The sequence below is a fragment of the Acinonyx jubatus genome, chromosome C1, assembly GCF_027475565.1.
Source record: "Acinonyx jubatus isolate Ajub_Pintada_27869175 chromosome C1, VMU_Ajub_asm_v1.0, whole genome shotgun sequence".
Classification (NCBI taxonomy): domain Eukaryota; kingdom Metazoa; phylum Chordata; class Mammalia; order Carnivora; family Felidae; genus Acinonyx; species Acinonyx jubatus.
In genome coordinates, this window is record NC_069381.1 from 83,206,311 (window position 1) to 83,224,042 (window position 17,732).

Sequence of the window (17,732 nt, forward strand, 5' to 3'; positions counted from 1 at the left end):
CCCTCCTTCAGTCAAGGGTATATGAGTAGCTGCACTCCCCTGCTAGAACCTCCAAACAAGCTCTCAAAAATGGGTAGTTTTCTGTTACATCTACTTGTAGCAGGCTTCAAATGTAGTTTTACTTTTTGTCTGAAAAGATTTGATGTTAGGAGCACAAAAGAAGACATCATAGAACCAAATGATTTGAGAACTAAGCACTCTTTTCCTTATCTGTTACAACACCTCTTCACTATCGCAGACTTCGTCAACTGTAACTATAATATTCAGTGAAATCTTTTCAGTCAACAGTTTAAAGCCACAAGGAGAAAACTACTGTAATAATCACATACCCTTAATTTCTCTCTCCCAACTGATACTGCTCTGCAGAGCGATTACTTGCAGATGGACTCAGCCCCCCCCCCCACCAAGAGATGGCAAAAAAAAAAAAAAAAAGGTAAGGGGACAAGGACCATCCCTATGTTAAAAACACATATCTGCCATTCTGCTGAGTTATGCCAGTTCCTTACTGGGGGGTCACAGGCTTAGTTGCTTAATCTTTTTGTGCCTCAGTGTCCTCATCTGCAAACTGAGATAACAAGAGTGTCTATCTCCAATGATGTGAGGATTAAATTAGTTAATACATGTAAAGTACTTACAGCAATGCCTGATATATACCAATATGACAGCTATTTGTGTAATTCCTCATTAGTTGCATGGCCTAGGGCAAGTCACTTAATTTATCTGGCCATTCATTTGAAAATTAAGAGATCAAACTACATGATCTCTAAGGCGGTTTTCATGACTAAAATATTCCAGCTACAAAGAAGCATCTCCTAACACTGGATTCACAAATCTTTTCCAAAAATAGAATGGCAGAAAGAACCTGATAGTGTGGCTTGAATAAAGTGTCTACTGGATTCCTGTATCTGTATTCTAGACTTAGCCCCAGGAGAAATAAAAAGGGGACCCCAAATCATCATGTGATTAGGAGCCAGAAAGAAGAAGAAACAAAGGTCTCTTTGTGAAAGACCAAAAGGGTTGTCACGTAGTTTTGACTAAGTCTCTTCATTCAGTTTAGTAACTGAGCGAACCCAACACTGTAAAGGCACTTGTGAAGGAAGAGGTCATTGTCACCAACCCAAAGATATTGTTTTGTTTTTTAATTGGAAATGTCAGGACTTCATTTTAAATTACAAGATGAGGCTCCAGGTGCACTATCTCTATCCAAGACTGCTCAATTTTGGTGTCTGTGAAAACTTGGCATTCTGCTTTGATGAGATCTCTGGAAATATAAGATGCTTCTCAGTGTGAAAAGTGCTTCTGTGCACCCCAGTGTGAGAAAATGCTAACTCTGAAATCTCAATAAAAAGTCTTGATAGAAAAGTACAGTTTTTGCTGGCATGGTTTAAAGCACTCTTTAAAAAGGGGGGATCATCACATGAGAAACACAATACACAATTTACTCAGAATAGAGGTTCTGGTTATATCAACACAAATCCTGCTTCTCTTAGAGAGGAAATGCCACAAGCTATTTTGGTATTACGTAGATATGTCAGGACTACATTTGTATTTAACTGACCTATGATTTCATAAGTCTTTTATTTCATGATACTGCTTTGAAAGATTTGAAGAAGGGAGAGATGAAATTTAATCCTGGTTCTGGGATTTGCAGCCAAGTCAAGTAAGCTCTTTTAGCCTTATTTTCAAGGTATACTATACACGGAAGGTGGCCACCAAATATTTGTTCAGGGAAAGAAGGAATGAGGAAGATAGGGAGGAAGGAAGTCCTGGGAAGTCATCAGCATTTTACCAGAAAAGTCCCAATCCAAAGAGGCTGCTACAAGTCTTTTTGCTATCTGTATGTTAATTAATAACTGATTTAATTAACATTATGGATATAAAAATGATTTTTTATTGATGAAAGCAATTACTTTTAATTAACATAATGAATGCTAAAAATAGACTCTTTACTGATGAAACTGAATATTTTCAAGCTATGTGGATTGACTAAAATAGTTCCCCAATCTTGAATGAACAAACTATAGGCCTCCAGTGAGGCCTATAACCTATATCCCAATGGCTTATTCTCAGTGCATCTAGAGTCCAGCCATTGGTTTAGGAAGATTTCTGCATGAAGCATGTCATGACAGGGCACAGAATTCCACCTTGTCTGTGCTGAACCTTTCATACAGGGTTTCATACACTTAAAACACCTCAAAGGATAAAAAGCTGCCAGTTCACTAAACTTACAGGACAGGGCATATGGACTACTTTGCCTATTTTAATGAATGGTTATGTAACTACGTGCTCAGCAGAATTTGGTCATTATAACCTCATCATTGTAAACCTCAGTTGGTGCCTGGATACCTTATCTACCAAAAATAACCAAAGAGATTGGGTAGGATCAAATTAGCTTGAGTCAGATTATAATACCCTGACTTTGAGATGTTCAAGGCTAGTGATGGAAACATAAATAAAAATAATGCAATATAAAGAAAAATATTAGGTTATTTTAATATTATAATTTGTTAAAGAAGCTAAGGAACCATAGAGGAGAATGCACCTATTTTATCTGTGGGTGTCCAAGAGATTTGCTCAGAAGAGGCAGTGCTAGGTCCGAACAGATATTGCAGAATGTTCCATAAAGTTTGTTTTTTGTTTTTGTTTTTGTTTTTTTTTTAGGGGGGAATGGATGTGGGAGCATTATATAGGTTAGAAGCAAGGGAGATAAAAATTAATCCATGTAAGAAATTCCAAGTTTATTACAGACCGTGTGTGTGTGTGTGTGTGTGTGTGTGTGTGTGTGTGTAATAAGCTTGGAATTTCTTATATATATTCACTACACATACACACACACACACATTCACTCACACATGTTGTCTCATTGAGAAATGTCCACCAAAACACTGCCTTTAGAATTTTAAATGCACCTGGATGGGAAAAAATCTTTAGGACTCTGTTTTTCACAGCAATAACAATAACAACAACAACAACAACAACAACAACAACAAAATGGTGGTTTTACTGACAGATTTTCAAACTATATCTGTCATAATAGGACTAAAAACATAACCAGCCTGCTGAGTGACAACTGGCATTCTGAGAAATAGTTTCAATAGTACTGAAAATATAACTCCGTTTCACATATTTTAAAATATCTTCCATCTAAAGGATATTCTTTATGATTTTCCAAAGTCTGTTAAAAGGATCCTCCTAACTATAGGTTAAGATCTCTGAGATCAGAACTTGTCTCTTGCATGAATGGGAATGTTGAGCTGTTCTACTGGTCACTCCATTGATTCTAAAAGCCAGTGAAGTTTTGTCTTTGAACATGTTTTTGAACATCCCCTTTTCATATCTGGTTGTACATTAACAAACATATGGATACTGTAAACAGCACATTGATATATAATCTATATGTTTTAACTCACCCCTGCCTTCTGGGAATGCCGCCATTTTATGTTGTGAATCAAATTAGTGGAAAACTGCATGTTGTCAACAGAGCACCGGACTTAAAGTAATAGATTCAGATCCTGGATGTGTCATTTACCAGCTGGAGTAAATTGCCTAAGCTCCCTAGATGTGTTAATGCATATACTTTATGAAAGTGTTAAAGTGAAAAGTAAATGGTTTATCTCATTCATTCAAAAGAAATGATTTGAGTATGATGTCATTTTGCTGTGCACTATCAATAAATACTATTAGCATTTATGCTAAAAGAGCAGCTATCAGTTATTGAATGCTTATATTTAATTCTTATAAGGTATCATGTTAAGTATCATTACTTCAATTTCACAGACAAGAAAACGAAGGCTTGAAGCTGTAACTTCACGCATAATATCTGAACTCTTGAAGGTCAGTAATATGCCTTACTCATTATACAAGTTCAAGCAAGAGCATTATACATAGTACATAGTAGGTGCGTTATCACCATTTAAAACTTTTCTAAATAATGTCTTTTTGGGATGATGCAAGTTTAAAAATTAATATGATACAATGCCAACTTAATAGATGGTATCCATATTGCTCCCTGGAAATATTTGTTTTGTAATCATCCCCAGTGACAAACTGGGTATGTAACTCATGTAATCCACTCACATTATGTTTTCCTCATATTGTCTCCAAAGTGTATTCTCACCTATTTGATACTCACAACAGCTGGTAGGAAGAAATGAGTCAACATTTTTCAGATAAGGTAACTGGCTCAGAAAAGCCACAGGATTACCAAGTGATAGGCATAGGCGGGGCAAAGAAGACAGGAAGAGAAAAAGGGAGACAGGGATGGGGAGGAAGAGAGGCAGAAGGAAAAGGGGAAGAGAGAGGAGAAGGAGAAGCAGAGGAAAACTAGCCGGTTTTCAGACCAGCTTCAGCCTTTCCCTCAGCATCACCATCTCTTCATCGGTATGCAAAGTGGAGGAGATCTGTGGAAAAAGGGAGACAAAAAGGAATACAGGGAGGGAGGGAAAATATGAATGAATGAATATGAATGAGAATATCTAAGTGAAGCAAGGTCCTAAGAGATATAAGGAGGAGTTTAACCAGATTCATAAACCCTCAAAGTGTGGATCCACCTTTCAGGGAATCTTGGATATCTCTGATAATCTGATAAAGCTATGGAGCCTCTTACTAGGAAAACGTGTGTGTGTGTTTGTATACAATGTGCATATGTGTATACATAGTATTTATACACAATTTCACTGTGTTCACTGCACCCCAAATCTAGTGGTAGGTCCCATTTTAAAAAAACATTCCTCAGAAATAAGGCCGCCTCAGCCCTCCATACGCCAGGTCTAGAACTGGAGGGTGGTTTCACCTAAATGCAGATGCCTGCAGCACTGTGTCAGTGCATGCTACACAGATAAGAAAGATGGCTTCAGATCAGAATAACAGAAATATCTCTGAATCCCTTCTGCCACCACCCACCTCTCCACAACATTTCAAGCTTCACAGGAAACAAAACAATCTCCTACACCACACATTGAAACCATTATCTACACTGGAACACAAAGCTTCTGATCAAACCAGAAAAGCTGAAATTGAGGATAAATGATTTGAGAAAATGTTGACTCTTCTAGTATTGAATCACTATGACTCAAAAATCTTTAATGATTTGTTTAACGTGTTAAGGTAAAGAACTAGAGGCACGGGCTTCCATGATTCTGGCACTGTCACCGTGGGACTCCTGGTTGGCACTCCAACCTTTTCACTATCCTTCATAAGCTGAAGGTAAAATTAATGAATGGATTTAAATAACTTAACACAGGTCTGATACATAATCCCACTAAACATCCTATTTCTCATTTTTAAGTGGATTTAATGACAGTGTTTGTGTTTAAAGAAAGTACTACAATAGTGAGCATTAAACGTATCTAGCACAGTTTCTGGTGCATAGGAGATATTAGCTAGTGTCAGCTTACTTGAAAAAATAGAGGAGTCATCAAAGGTAGGAATCATTACTTGAGGTCAATAACAGAGTTCTGATTTTTGCTATTCTTGCAATTCAGACACCCCAATTTTTGTGGGTGAGTGGACTGAGCTAGGTGGCCTCTGTCCACGTCTAATATTTCATCAGCCCTGGAATCCACTAACAAATGTATTTTGCTAGGTGCCTTAGATTATCTTGATTAATCATCACAACCTGGAGAGGACTAATGGTAGGTGACACGTATTTAGCTGGGCACTACTCTGACATATATGTTAACCCATTTCATACTCTTAATAATCCTATGAGGCCAATACTCATATTATCTCCATTTTACAGTGGAAGAAACTGAAGCCTAGAAAGACTGGCTCAGGTTCACACAGTAGGAAAGTGGCAGATCTGGGCTTCAAACCCAAACAGTCTGACTCCAGAGTCTGTGATCTTAACCTTTACATGCACTGCCTTCCAAGAGGTAGGCATTTTTATCTCCAGTTTATGAATAAGAAAATTTTGCCCAAGGTCACACATATAGTAAGTGAGAGAAATGCAGATAAGAATCTAGACTTGTCTGACATCCATATCCATGCTGCTCCTGCACCAGGCCACAGGCATGAGTTCTAGGAGTAGAAATAGGAGCGAGCACTCAAGGTAAGGTTCACAGGAGAAGAGGTCTATGGGAAAGCTTTAGGCACTCTGATCTAACAAGATGGAGCCCTGGATACAGAATGCCTTTCTGTCATCATGTATCTCGGCCACATTTAGTGATGCAATACCCTTGGGATAGCAGCAGTAGCTATATCCCTCGGAACCTCAGAGTCCAAAGGGAGTTTCCTGAGAATGCAGATATAGGAATCAGAGATACTCCCTAACCCTCAAACCCACCCTGCTCTCTGCTGGATTTTCTCTGCCTTGGTTCTGGCTCTATGAAGAACGCTCTAGCTTTGGTCTCCTTCAAATCACCTGTGTTGCTTAATGATCTAAGGAGCAATAAATAGCTGCTCATGGCCACTGTATCCAAATTTGGGGAGCAGAAACCATTGTCACCACCAGTTCTTTCAATCAATGAAAAAAATCAAAGATCACTAATTAAATTTGTATCTATAAATTCCATATGTGGTGCTTTAGCAAATGCTACACAGATCAAACTGAACAGGACATTTTCAAAGAGCTTATACAATATGTCTTTGTAAATGAGCCCAAATTATAGGCATTTTCTGAAAACACAATTAAACTAATATCTCACAACACAAAATAGGCTTGTAGGATAAGAGTTCAAAATTCTTTTTTGGTGTTTTTACTGTCCCCAAAATGTCTTAAAACACCACCCATCAGACAATGTCCCTAGTCCATTCCCAACAGATTGAGAAAAACTTTCAGCCTGCCATTCCAGGACTCACTAATGAGACCCTAGTCTTCCTCTTCAGCCATATAACCTCTGTGTTCCCCACACAACACTCTGAGAAACAAGACAAACCAACTGCTGCTTCAAGAGTACAGCCTGCATTTTCTGCTACCAAGTGGCTGTCCAGGTAGCTGCTTCTGTGATGTCCCAACTCAAACTCCACTCCAGACTCTTCTTCAAGTCACATCTCAAATGCCACCACTTTCTTCATGAAGCCTTTCCCCACCCCTCCAAATAAAAATGATCTTATCTTCTTCTGAACCACCGGAAGTCTTTGTGGCGTGTGTACGTGTGTGTGCGTGTGTGTGTGTGTGTGTGTGTGTACACACTTCTATTATGGTGATTTATACTATGACCTTGGCATATTTACTTGATTTCCCAAATTAGGCTGTAAACTCCTTAGGAGTTTGGTTTATTTTTGAAGTTCTCTTTATAACCTCTACTCTGTCTTGAAACACAGGAATTCAATAAACATTTACTGAATTATCACTTCATTAATAATGCTGATGATTTACTGATCTCTTATCTCTTATGAAGTATCCACTATGGGCCAAAGGATGACATTCATGTATTACATCTAATTTAATATGCACAATCCTGAGACTTAGGAAGTTGAGGCTTAACAAGATTAAACAAAGTTGTTCAAGGTTACACAGCAAGTAGGGTTCCCAACAGTTAACACAGCAACAGGAAGCACTTTGAATCTAAATCCAAATTTGTTAGATTCCAAACCTGGGCCCCAAAACAATACTACATAAAAATGATAAAACTGAAAATACATATTGCTTTTGATTTTTAGATAAATGAATTTAGCAAGTGTGAAACAAAGCCACTGATTGTGGTAGTGAGGAGAGCTACTTTTCAAATTAATCTAAAGAATTAAAAATGATGTTTGAAGGGTAAAAAAATATACAATATGAAGAAGCTTCATCACTACAGTCCAAGAAATGTAAGAGATGGAGACAGAGACTGTTTGAGGCATTTATTCAGAAGCATGACTTATGAGCAAGCTGACTTTGTATATTATAATAGAAAAGACTCCAGCTGGGGAGTTCAACAAAGTAGGGTTACAATTCTGAGTATGACATTTTTAGCCCTGGTCCTTGGGCAATTAGTTTACCTTTCTAAGCCTCAGTTTTTGCAAATGTTAGGTGACAAGAATAATAATTGCTTTCATAGATAATGCAAATATTAAATGGGTATAAGGTATATAACGCGACAAATCATGAGCATTACTAGTATTATTACTGATAACATCATTTCCACGTAGAGTGACTGTGCCAAGCCAGTATTCTCAAGAGGAATGGAAAGGCAGGGCTACCATTACTATGAGAACGTACTGCTTGGAAAAGCAGAAGGGAAAATAAGGGCCAGCAGCGAAGGTAGCCTCTAAAAGCCAACACTTCCTTCCCTTCAGACTGACCCCCCCAAATTCTTTCTCTTGCAACTAAAGGACTGAACGTCAAAATATGATGGGAATCAAGTGAGATCCTCCCTTTTAAAACCTCTCAATTTTTATTCTCCATGCCTGCCGCATCAGCCCTCTCATCCTCTTTCTGAGAACATGCTCTCTGGAAGCAGTAGAAGTACCATGGCATTTGGTGCCAGTCCCATGGGCATAAAAACACCACACCTCCCATTTTTATTTTCAGCTCCTTCCATTTTATTATCTGATCCTCAGCGTCCTCAAATGTTATTTGGAGAGGAATGCACTGAGGACTAAATGCTATTAGTCCAAAGTAGGCACTCAGTAATGACTAATTCCCTTTCTCCTCCTAGTAGGAAATAATCAACATCTTTGGGCCAATATGTTCTTGTCTCTAACTGACACTTGCCACCAAGGATGGGTGGTCAGGATCTGAAGAGTGCTATCTCATTTAAATAAGACACAGAACAGTAATTACCAAGGGAAGCGTTACAGACATTATTGATTATGGTTGCAACCAAACAAGTGACCTAAAAGTGACAGGCTTTTTTCTTAAAAAAACAAAAACAAAAACAAAAAACCCTGAGCTATTTAGTCACCCAGAAAACATGTGCCTGAAAACCCAACATCTGCAGAAAGCAGAAAGAATCCCTCCAACGACTACATTTTCTTTCTTTTTTCAGTTTTTCAAATGGAAGAGAACACAAACATGAAGCTGGATTTCTAGAAAATTACAACACTAAAACAAAACAAAACGTTTTCTGGTGCAAGTCAACTATCATGGTACCTGTGATAAACGAAGTTACTTTGAAGTTATCAAGAAGTTCCTTGGTGGGATTCCATTATGTGTGTTAGGAACTTCCCATTATTTGGAAAAAATATTAAATCATTTCCCCTAAAATCAAAGCAAACATGAATATCCAAACCCAGGATATATCATCGATGTTCTCAACATTCATTGTTAAAATGTACACATTCAGCCACTAAAATAAAACTTCCTCTTCCCTGTCCTCTTCATTTTCCAATTTCCTGTTTGCTATCTATTGAGAGTTGAAAGAGAGAGAGAGAGAAGCGGTACCACTGGAAGGAAACCTCCAATACTTTGACAATAACAGAGGAACCATAATGTTTTCTTTAAGAAACACCACCAGTTCTACCAATAACTTTGCACCATATTCACATATGTAAATTATTATGTGGTAATCCTTCTAATAATTATACGTGTGTGTATATGCGTGTATGTCCTTATACACACACACACACACACACACACACACACACACACACACACAGGGTCCCAAAACCTCCAAGGCATTCTAAGCAAAGCTATCAGAGATAAGGACTTAAGATGCCCAGAGACTAGACTGGAGCAGCCTTTAAATGAATCTTGTAATTTGGACACAGCTCCTGCTTTTCAGCAAGCACTGCTGCTGGACCGTTCCACTTAGCAGTTTTCAACATTCTTTTTTAGCTATTTGTTCCCTGGTCAGCTTAGTCCCACTGGCACTTTCATGTGAAAGGGAAGGCGGTGGTAAAACGGGAATACGCGCCCAGACTCAGGAAGCAGGAGTCCCCTCCACACCCCAGCAACTGATGCCCTCTCCTCCCCGCCGGCCCGCCGCTGCTCATCTTCCAGGGGCAATCTCGGAGCAGGCGGCCAGCGGAGCAAGGCCACTGAGTGGAGAAAGTAGAAATTCATCCCGAGGGCTCACCTCCTCCCCAGCTCCGACCTCCCACCCATCACCTCCCACGGCCCCCTTCCCTCTCATCCTCCTCCCCGCCACCCAATACTGCAGCCGCAGCAGGGGGTGCGGGGGTGGCATGTGGGGAGAGGTGCGGGATTCCTTCGCACCCACCCCTGACGCGCCCTAGAAGAATGTCCTCTGGGGAAGGGGCTGCCCACAACTTGGAGGAACTTAGAAGGCAAAGCTGCCGCGCCCCGACCCTCAGCGGGGCCTCCACCCCGAAGGTGAGGGGCGACAGAAGGGAGTCCGACGCCAGGGCGGGCCCCCCAGGGCTTACCACGAGCACGGGGACCCCGGCGGCCAGCGAGTAGAGGAGCACGGGGGGCACGGCGCTGCTGTCCTCCGGGCCCGGGTAGGGCTTGCGGTAGGCGCTGTCGTGGCAGAAGAAGCCCTGCACGTTCACGGTGAACGTGTCGGTGTACTCGAAGTAGTACGCCAGCATCACCGTCCCTGCCATGATCACCATCTGGAAATAGAGCATGCTGCTGGTGAGCGCCGCGGGCAGCAGGGGCATGCACGCCTCCCGGGCCGGGCCGAGCCGAGCGGGCGGCGGACGCGGCGGGCCCCCTCCCGGGTCCGCCGAGGCAGCCACCGGGGGCGCGGCGGCGGGGGCGGCGGGAGGACGAGGCGCGGGAGGAGGGATGGAGTCGCTGGAGGAAGAGGCGGAGGCAGGTCCGGGTTTCGAGGCGCCAGCAGGCTGCAGAGGAGGCGGCTACCCCCAGACGAGCCCCCTCTCCCCTCCCCGCCCCCCGCCTGCCGCAAGCGCCGCCCGCCCGGGCGCGGGGTCGCGCGGGAGGGCGGGGAGTCCCGGGCGCCGGGCAGCGGCCGCAGCGCCCAGCGAGAGACCGTTCGCGATGCAGCAGCGCCGGGTGAAGCCCCCAGGCCCGCCCGGAGGAGGCGGCGTCAGTGGACGGAGCGGCAGAAGTAGGGACAGCGGCACCTGTACCCCTCGGAGGGCGGACGCAGTGGAGCCGGAGAAGCTCCTCGCGGGGGTAAAAACCAAAAAAAAAAAAAAAAAAAAAAAAAAAAAAAAGATGGGGGAGGGGAGGCAGTAGAGAAGGAGCTTCTAGAAACTCCTTTCTGAGGCAGCAGCTGGGCTGTTTAAGAAACCCGCACAACGCCTGGGAAAATGGTGCGTGGACGCGTCTTCGGAGCGCAAACGCCACCGAAGCTCAAAGTGCCGGATGCCGCGCGGCGAGTTTCAGCCGGCGCTCGCTTGGATTCTTTAACCCCGCGCAGGACACACGCCAAGCGGTGGTTTCTAGGCACAATTAGAAAAATGATCTCAGAGCATTTTAGATTCGGAGTTTCTCTGCCTCCCCTCTAGCTTCCTAGGGCTTTGTAATGTAGAAACACAATCATAGTTCGGTAGCTCCCGAAGCATCATCTTTCGTACAATGGCCCTTTCCTCGTTCATGTATTCTCCACTTGCTCATCTTCCCAGTCTCCGTTTATTAGCTGCTTGTGAGAAGAGGCATTGCAGATTCCTGGCACCTAGCGGTTCCTGCCACCAGGGAAGGGAAAAGAGCTATTTACCTCATCTCACTATTCCCTGAGTTCCGGGGAACTGCTGGGATTCCCCACCGGTCAGGTGGAAAGGAGAGGGAGACCAACGCGGGTCCCATCACAGGCGTACGAAGCACACCCATACATGGGCATACACGCGTGTGCATAGCTCTGTAAGTAGCTATGGCACTGCATATATGTAAAGAGCCCATTCCGTGATGCCATGTGGGTCCCTGCGTGCAAGCTTAGGCAGCAAACTTGGGGGTGGGGGTGGAGGTGGGGGAGGATCTTAGCGGAGCCTGACACTGCTCACATCCTCCACTCTAGAGGGCAGGTAAGGAAACATATGTAAGAGACAAGGGAATGGAAATATTCCTAGAGCCCTTTCCGTCTCATTAAAATGTAGATTACCCTAGCAGATTTCTAGAATATTCATTCATTTTAATGGGTTGTACTTGATGATTTTTAGAGGTGGGTCTTTGTAATAGGAAAAAGCAACATTGGTAGGCTACTAAGGCCATTTAAATTTGGCAAATGATTGGTATTTTGGGGAAGTAATGGCAGCGTGAATTTCTTTAATGTAGGATACCTTATTCTCCACATGTTATTAAACATCCTTTAATAGCTACTTACTGGGTAAAAGACACTGAACAACATGTATAATAAGCAGTTTGGAACAGTGGGAGGGAATGGTTCCTTAAGTGGACAAGAGTGGCATATCTTTTTATGAAAATATAACTACTACAAAGGTACATGATTTAATGCCCCATTCAGAGAATCATTTTAAGACTGTAGGAGTGTTTTAACTACTCCTCTAAGTAGGAATCCCCCAAACCTTTCTACTTAATAGAAATTTTGGGAACATAGATTATAAGGGTAACTTGGATTAAGGAAAGTGATGTAGGTAATGTATCCAAGCCAATGAAAACATACATTATTTTTGAAATTAAAATGCATTGTACTACACTGTTAACATGTATTGAGTGCCTGGTACTGTGAGTGTAACAGAGCAGGGCCCTTGTGTGTCCTGTTCACTGTTCTGTCCCCCCACATGAGGAGTGTATGCCACATTGTAGGTATTCAGTAAATATGTTGAATAAATTAATGAATGTGTTCTTCTAAGAACAATGGTGAAGTATGTTCACATGTAAAATTTATAGTAAGGGTTAGGGAATCCTAATCTTTATGTCCTAAGATAAATATAGACTGCTTACTTACATGGCATACTGACATTGAAGGTATAAGGTGAACGTAAGAGCAGCAACTTTGGTACTGCCTCAGTTTAAATCCCAGCTCTGCCACTTACCAGCTCTGGAAACCTGACCAAGATGCTGGACTCTTTTTTTCTGCTTTAGTTTCGCCACTGGTAAAACCGAGATAGTATTAGCACCTACTTTACAAGGTTGGTATGAGGATTAATGATGGTCACTTATGTCTGGCACATAGTGAGCACCTATATCACGTTTAAATTTATAAAATTTGATTCCTAGACATAAACATATCTGGACTACTTTAACTCGGGTCACTCCAACATTTATCACCAGTCACTTCCTTCTGATTTTTGGCTTACAAAATGATTCTGGGTGTATCCATAATTCTGTAGGTGTATATATTTTTCCATAGATTTATGCACATCTGAAAGAGATGCCATCCATCTCAGGAATAAGATATTATTTTCCTTCAGAATCTTCAATATCTCCATCATTTGTCCACATTAGACATAGACAGTCCAATAGCGTTATTGGTTGATTTATGGTTGACGATCCAATGCTGAAATTCAGAGTTAATACTGAATCTTAACTCACTTTATAAAGATACCAACATTAAATTCAACTTCCATGAATATTTGAGCAGATTGGTTATTCATAGAAATGATGTGAGGTGGATGAAAGAGCGTGAGCTATGTACCCTTGGGCTGGTTACTTTACTTTCCTGAGTCTGAGCTTTTTCGAGGACAAAGTGAACTAGTCTTTCTTATTTATTTTGACAATTAAGTGAGAATATATAAAGTACCTAGCCAAAAGAAGATACTTGTTTAGTATGATTCTTCACTTTATTTTCTTATAAATTATTTAACCTAATTCTTTTCCAAAATATATCTTTTCAACTTTAAAGAATCCTTGGGAATCCTACCATGTAATCTATCTTTTACAGTTTCTAGATTAACAACAGCACTGCTCATATTTAATCCTTTGGAATGCTTGCCTAAATTCTTAGTTTAACTTAATTCTTAAGCACATCATTGTGTTTTCAAAAATATTATAGCAGTCAGTCTTTCTTAAAACATTGTAATGTCCTGCAAATTCTCCCCATCTCAGCCCCTACCAAGGAGGATAATCTAGTAAAAACTGTGGTATTTATAACTTTTATTTTCCAACTTCCAGTGACTCATTATATTTATTTGCATGTCTTAACAACCACTACGATCTTACTGTGTTTCTTCACCCATAAAACATGAACCATGATAAATACTAAGACAAATCTTGTGGGAGTCATTTATCATTTGCAATATCTCTCATCTTTCCACCTCAATACTAATGTTCTAATAAGAACTAGTAAGGTGCTAGACCAGCAGGAAGATGTAGTCCTTGTCTATATGGTTTATAACTTTTCGTCCACAGGCAGAAGACAAATGCACAAAAATTGGGGGTGGACTTTTATGCTGGTAGCAGTGTAAAGACCAACTGAATGAATGGTCTTTGGGAAGCCATGCATTGACTATTTTTGGATAGCTAGATAAATGAACATATTCTTCTTTTACTTTGAAAATCTAAGGAGCTTGCTGGAAGGGAACTGGAAATGTACCTAGGTCCTCAAAATTATTACCAGTTGGGTTCTGTACAATAAATCTGTGACTATCAAGAGAGGCAGACTGAGATTTTCCACTAACATCCAAGGGTTTGGCCCTCATTAGTTCATAGACAGAATGATTTTGCCAAAGATGACTGAGCATTTCCAAGGACAAATGAAGATAACAGAATATTAAACATTGGGTTTCCATGTGTTTCAAGTAACTCGGAGGTAAGCTGAGGCATTTTCCTGAACTTTTCTCATTCCGTGGTGCAAAAATAGAAAAAAAAATAACATTACTGTCAATGCATAGCTGAGATGGTGAGGTATGAAGGATTCAGAGATTTTACATAAGACAGACTAGGGCACCCTCTCCAAAAGAACAAAGTCCTCCTTTTGACAACAACAATGACAAAATCAGTGACAATAACAACAAGAATGCGCATAATGCTAAACTTGAGCTGGAGATGTTGGAGGAGATTCATGAGCATGAAAAGTTAGATGACTTTGTACTAATGAGGAACTTTAAATATTAACATATAGATTGGTGGAAAGTCTAATGGGAATAGATTTGGAAAGTGGTTTTTTTAAATAGGCCAGGTAATTGCTTTCAGAATAAGTAAAGGCATCTGGCAATTCATTGTAATAGTTATTAAACTACAAAAGGCAATATCTTGACAGATCTTTATTGAACTGGATCCAGAGAAGGAGCAAATACACAAGTTTACTAACTCTCAATTCGATACAGAGGACATCCCAGAAACTTGAATAAGAGATACAATGGAGATGTAAGACTGGTTAACTCAAGAAATGTGCTTAAATGTGTTCATATAAATTCAAAGATACAGCATCCTCAAAGGCAAACTAAAGAAAGCTAAGGACATTTGGGATTGCACCTTGACCTCTTATTATTGACATTATAGTGCACTGCTTCCTCACAGAATAATCCTCAGTGCTTGCTGTAGGAGGTAGCTGCTTTCTCAAGAAAACAGAAGGAAAAAAAAGCTAGTGTAGTAATTTATATGTCTGTCTTTGAGGTTCCAACTGTAATGGGATGTTTATCTCAAAGGCCAGAAACTTCTGACCTGGTCAAGAAGTATTTATCTTCAGTTAGACCCCTGAGGTATCTTTAAAGTGCCTTACTCTGTGACTACATCACGGCTGATCCTATTATTCTACATTTCCAGTATTATTTTAAGTTTTCACTTTAAAAACAGTTATCACAAACCAAGTACATATTTTATTGGAGCACATATTAGGTGTAGTTATATATCACTGAAATCAATGGCATGAAATTGATGGACTAAATTAAAGAGTTAACATCTATGAGACATTAAGGCTGGGAAAGAATAGAAAAATTTAATATGTTACCAACTGAACACTCCTATATTAAAATAAAAAAGTTACTGAGTTAGGAAGAGTTAATTGGAACATGATGATAATACTATGTGGCCGTGGCAGTCAGCCTATCTGAATCTCAGTTTGCTCATTTGTAAAATTGGGTTAATGAATCTTTACAAAGACATTGAAAGGCTTATATTAATAAAACGCTTTGAAAATATCAAAGCATTGGGCCACTCTGCATTAGAAAGTATATCATAATTAGGAGGAGAAAATGCCTAATCTAAGTGAGAGCTGAATTTTCTCCCCAGTACTGAGTTCCAACTCAAAAAACTCTGATTATTTGCTATCTGTTCTGTTTCCACATCTGTGAATATTGGATTATTTACCATATGTTTTCATCATTTAAAAAAAAAACTCACATTGCTTGATTAAATATAAATCCATGGGTCCATGACATTGGGGGAAGTTTCAAAATATTCAAGTTACCTGAGAATAACTTTAAACAGTTATTAAGGATAAGGACATAGGCGTATGTCAGTGAAGTGATGGGTAAGCAAGCCCAAGAACTGAGGACTCAACAGAACCGAGCTCATATCTTTGTTCTGTAGATTCATAATTATGGGACCTTGGTGAAGTCATTTTAGTTCTTAGTTTCTGTAATACCCTAAAATGAGGATAATGCTGCCTACTTCACCAAGTTGTAGCACAGAGCCTGGGCCATTCATGACAATAAATGATCATTATAGTTATTACTCTTCTGGTATAATTAATCCTGCCACTGCTGGATCAGCAAAACTTTCATTGCGTAAGATTTTGCTGTGTAAGATTTTGCTGAACTGTCTATGTAACATCATGTTACTTGAAGACACCTGAAAGTCCTTACTTGTGCTGTGATAAATGAGGACTTTCCTAAATGAAATCACAAACTGTGCAAACACTAGAGTTTCTTTAGAGGTGTTATGGAAAATGTGGGGCAAACTATGCTGGTGACAGCTACAGGTCCTTTGTCAAAGGTACAGATTGTGAATGGTAATAAGCATTTGTTTAGTTGTCCTTCAGTGTACTGGATAATGATTGAAACAAAGATACGGTGAAACAAAAACGGTTCCTTACATTCATATGTGGACCATAATCAATTATTAATTTAGAATCAGACAATTTTTAGAATGCTATTTTAGTGAGGGCACGAAAACTTCTGGCTTAATGAATTTCTGGTATAAGTTTAGTCATACTTGATTGGATGGATTATTAAATTACTGGATTGTTTTCACCTTATGGGTTTACAAAATAAGCTAGTAAAATAAAGTTTTGGTCAAGGAAAGAAAAGAAAAGAAAGACAAAGAACTTTTTTATAAGATCTTAATTGCTGCAATGGAAGATAGTAAGTAGCAGAAAGCATTACCTCTAAAATATAAGTATTATATGTTGTAACACCTTGAAAGAAAGTTGGGGGAAGTTTTTGGAAGAGAAACATCACTGTGCATGTTGTTATGTGTACTCTTCTGATTATCACTTTTTGTTATTAAATCAGGCCTTGATTAATCATATTTTATTACATCAACCTTATCCTTATTATAAGCAATGCTTCAAATGTAATGATGTCTTCAATTTAATGTAATGGGTAAGAATAAAATATTTTAGTTTGTTTTCCACTCACTGATGGCTTCCTTTAATATTCTTCTGGCTCATGTGGATCTCTAATAAAAATAGAAGAACATGAATAGTAAAATCTTAATTAACTTCATAAAATTCTCATAAAATAGGGTATCTTGGGGGAACTACTGCTTTTATTAATAGAAACCCTTCACATTTTTTGGAGGAACTCTTTTTTTTCCAGTTTCACTGAGAAGTAATTGATGTACATCACCGTTTAAGGTATACAGCATTGTGGTTTGATTTGTGTATATTGTGAAGTGATACCACAATAGATTGAGTTAATATCCATCTTCTCATATACAATGAAAAGAAAAGAAGAAAAAATTTTCTCCTTGTGATGAGAACTCTTGAGATTTACTCTCCTAATTTTCCTATGTATCATGCAGTTGTGCGTTTCGTTCCCATTTACTTATTTGTCTTCTAACTAGTTCGTGCCTTTCAACCGCCTTCTTCAATTCCCTC

At 39.9% G+C, this 17,732-nt stretch overlaps 1 protein-coding gene across 2 annotated transcripts in view; it reads right to left on the minus strand.

Moving 5' to 3' along the window:
* The window catches only part of PLPPR5 (phospholipid phosphatase related 5), a 123,885-nt gene extending 113,284 nt beyond the window's left edge, over nt 1–10,601 (minus strand). For both annotated transcript variants that reach the window (XM_027058517.2, XM_027058516.2), the window contains exon 1: nt 10,252–10,601. In XM_027058517.2, coding sequence (XP_026914318.1) covers nt 10,252–10,488 — 237 coding nt within the window. In that variant the 5' untranslated portion in view covers nt 10,489–10,601. The remainder of the gene's footprint in view (nt 1–10,251) is intronic.
* Nucleotides 10,602–17,732: the final 7,131 nt, after the last annotated feature.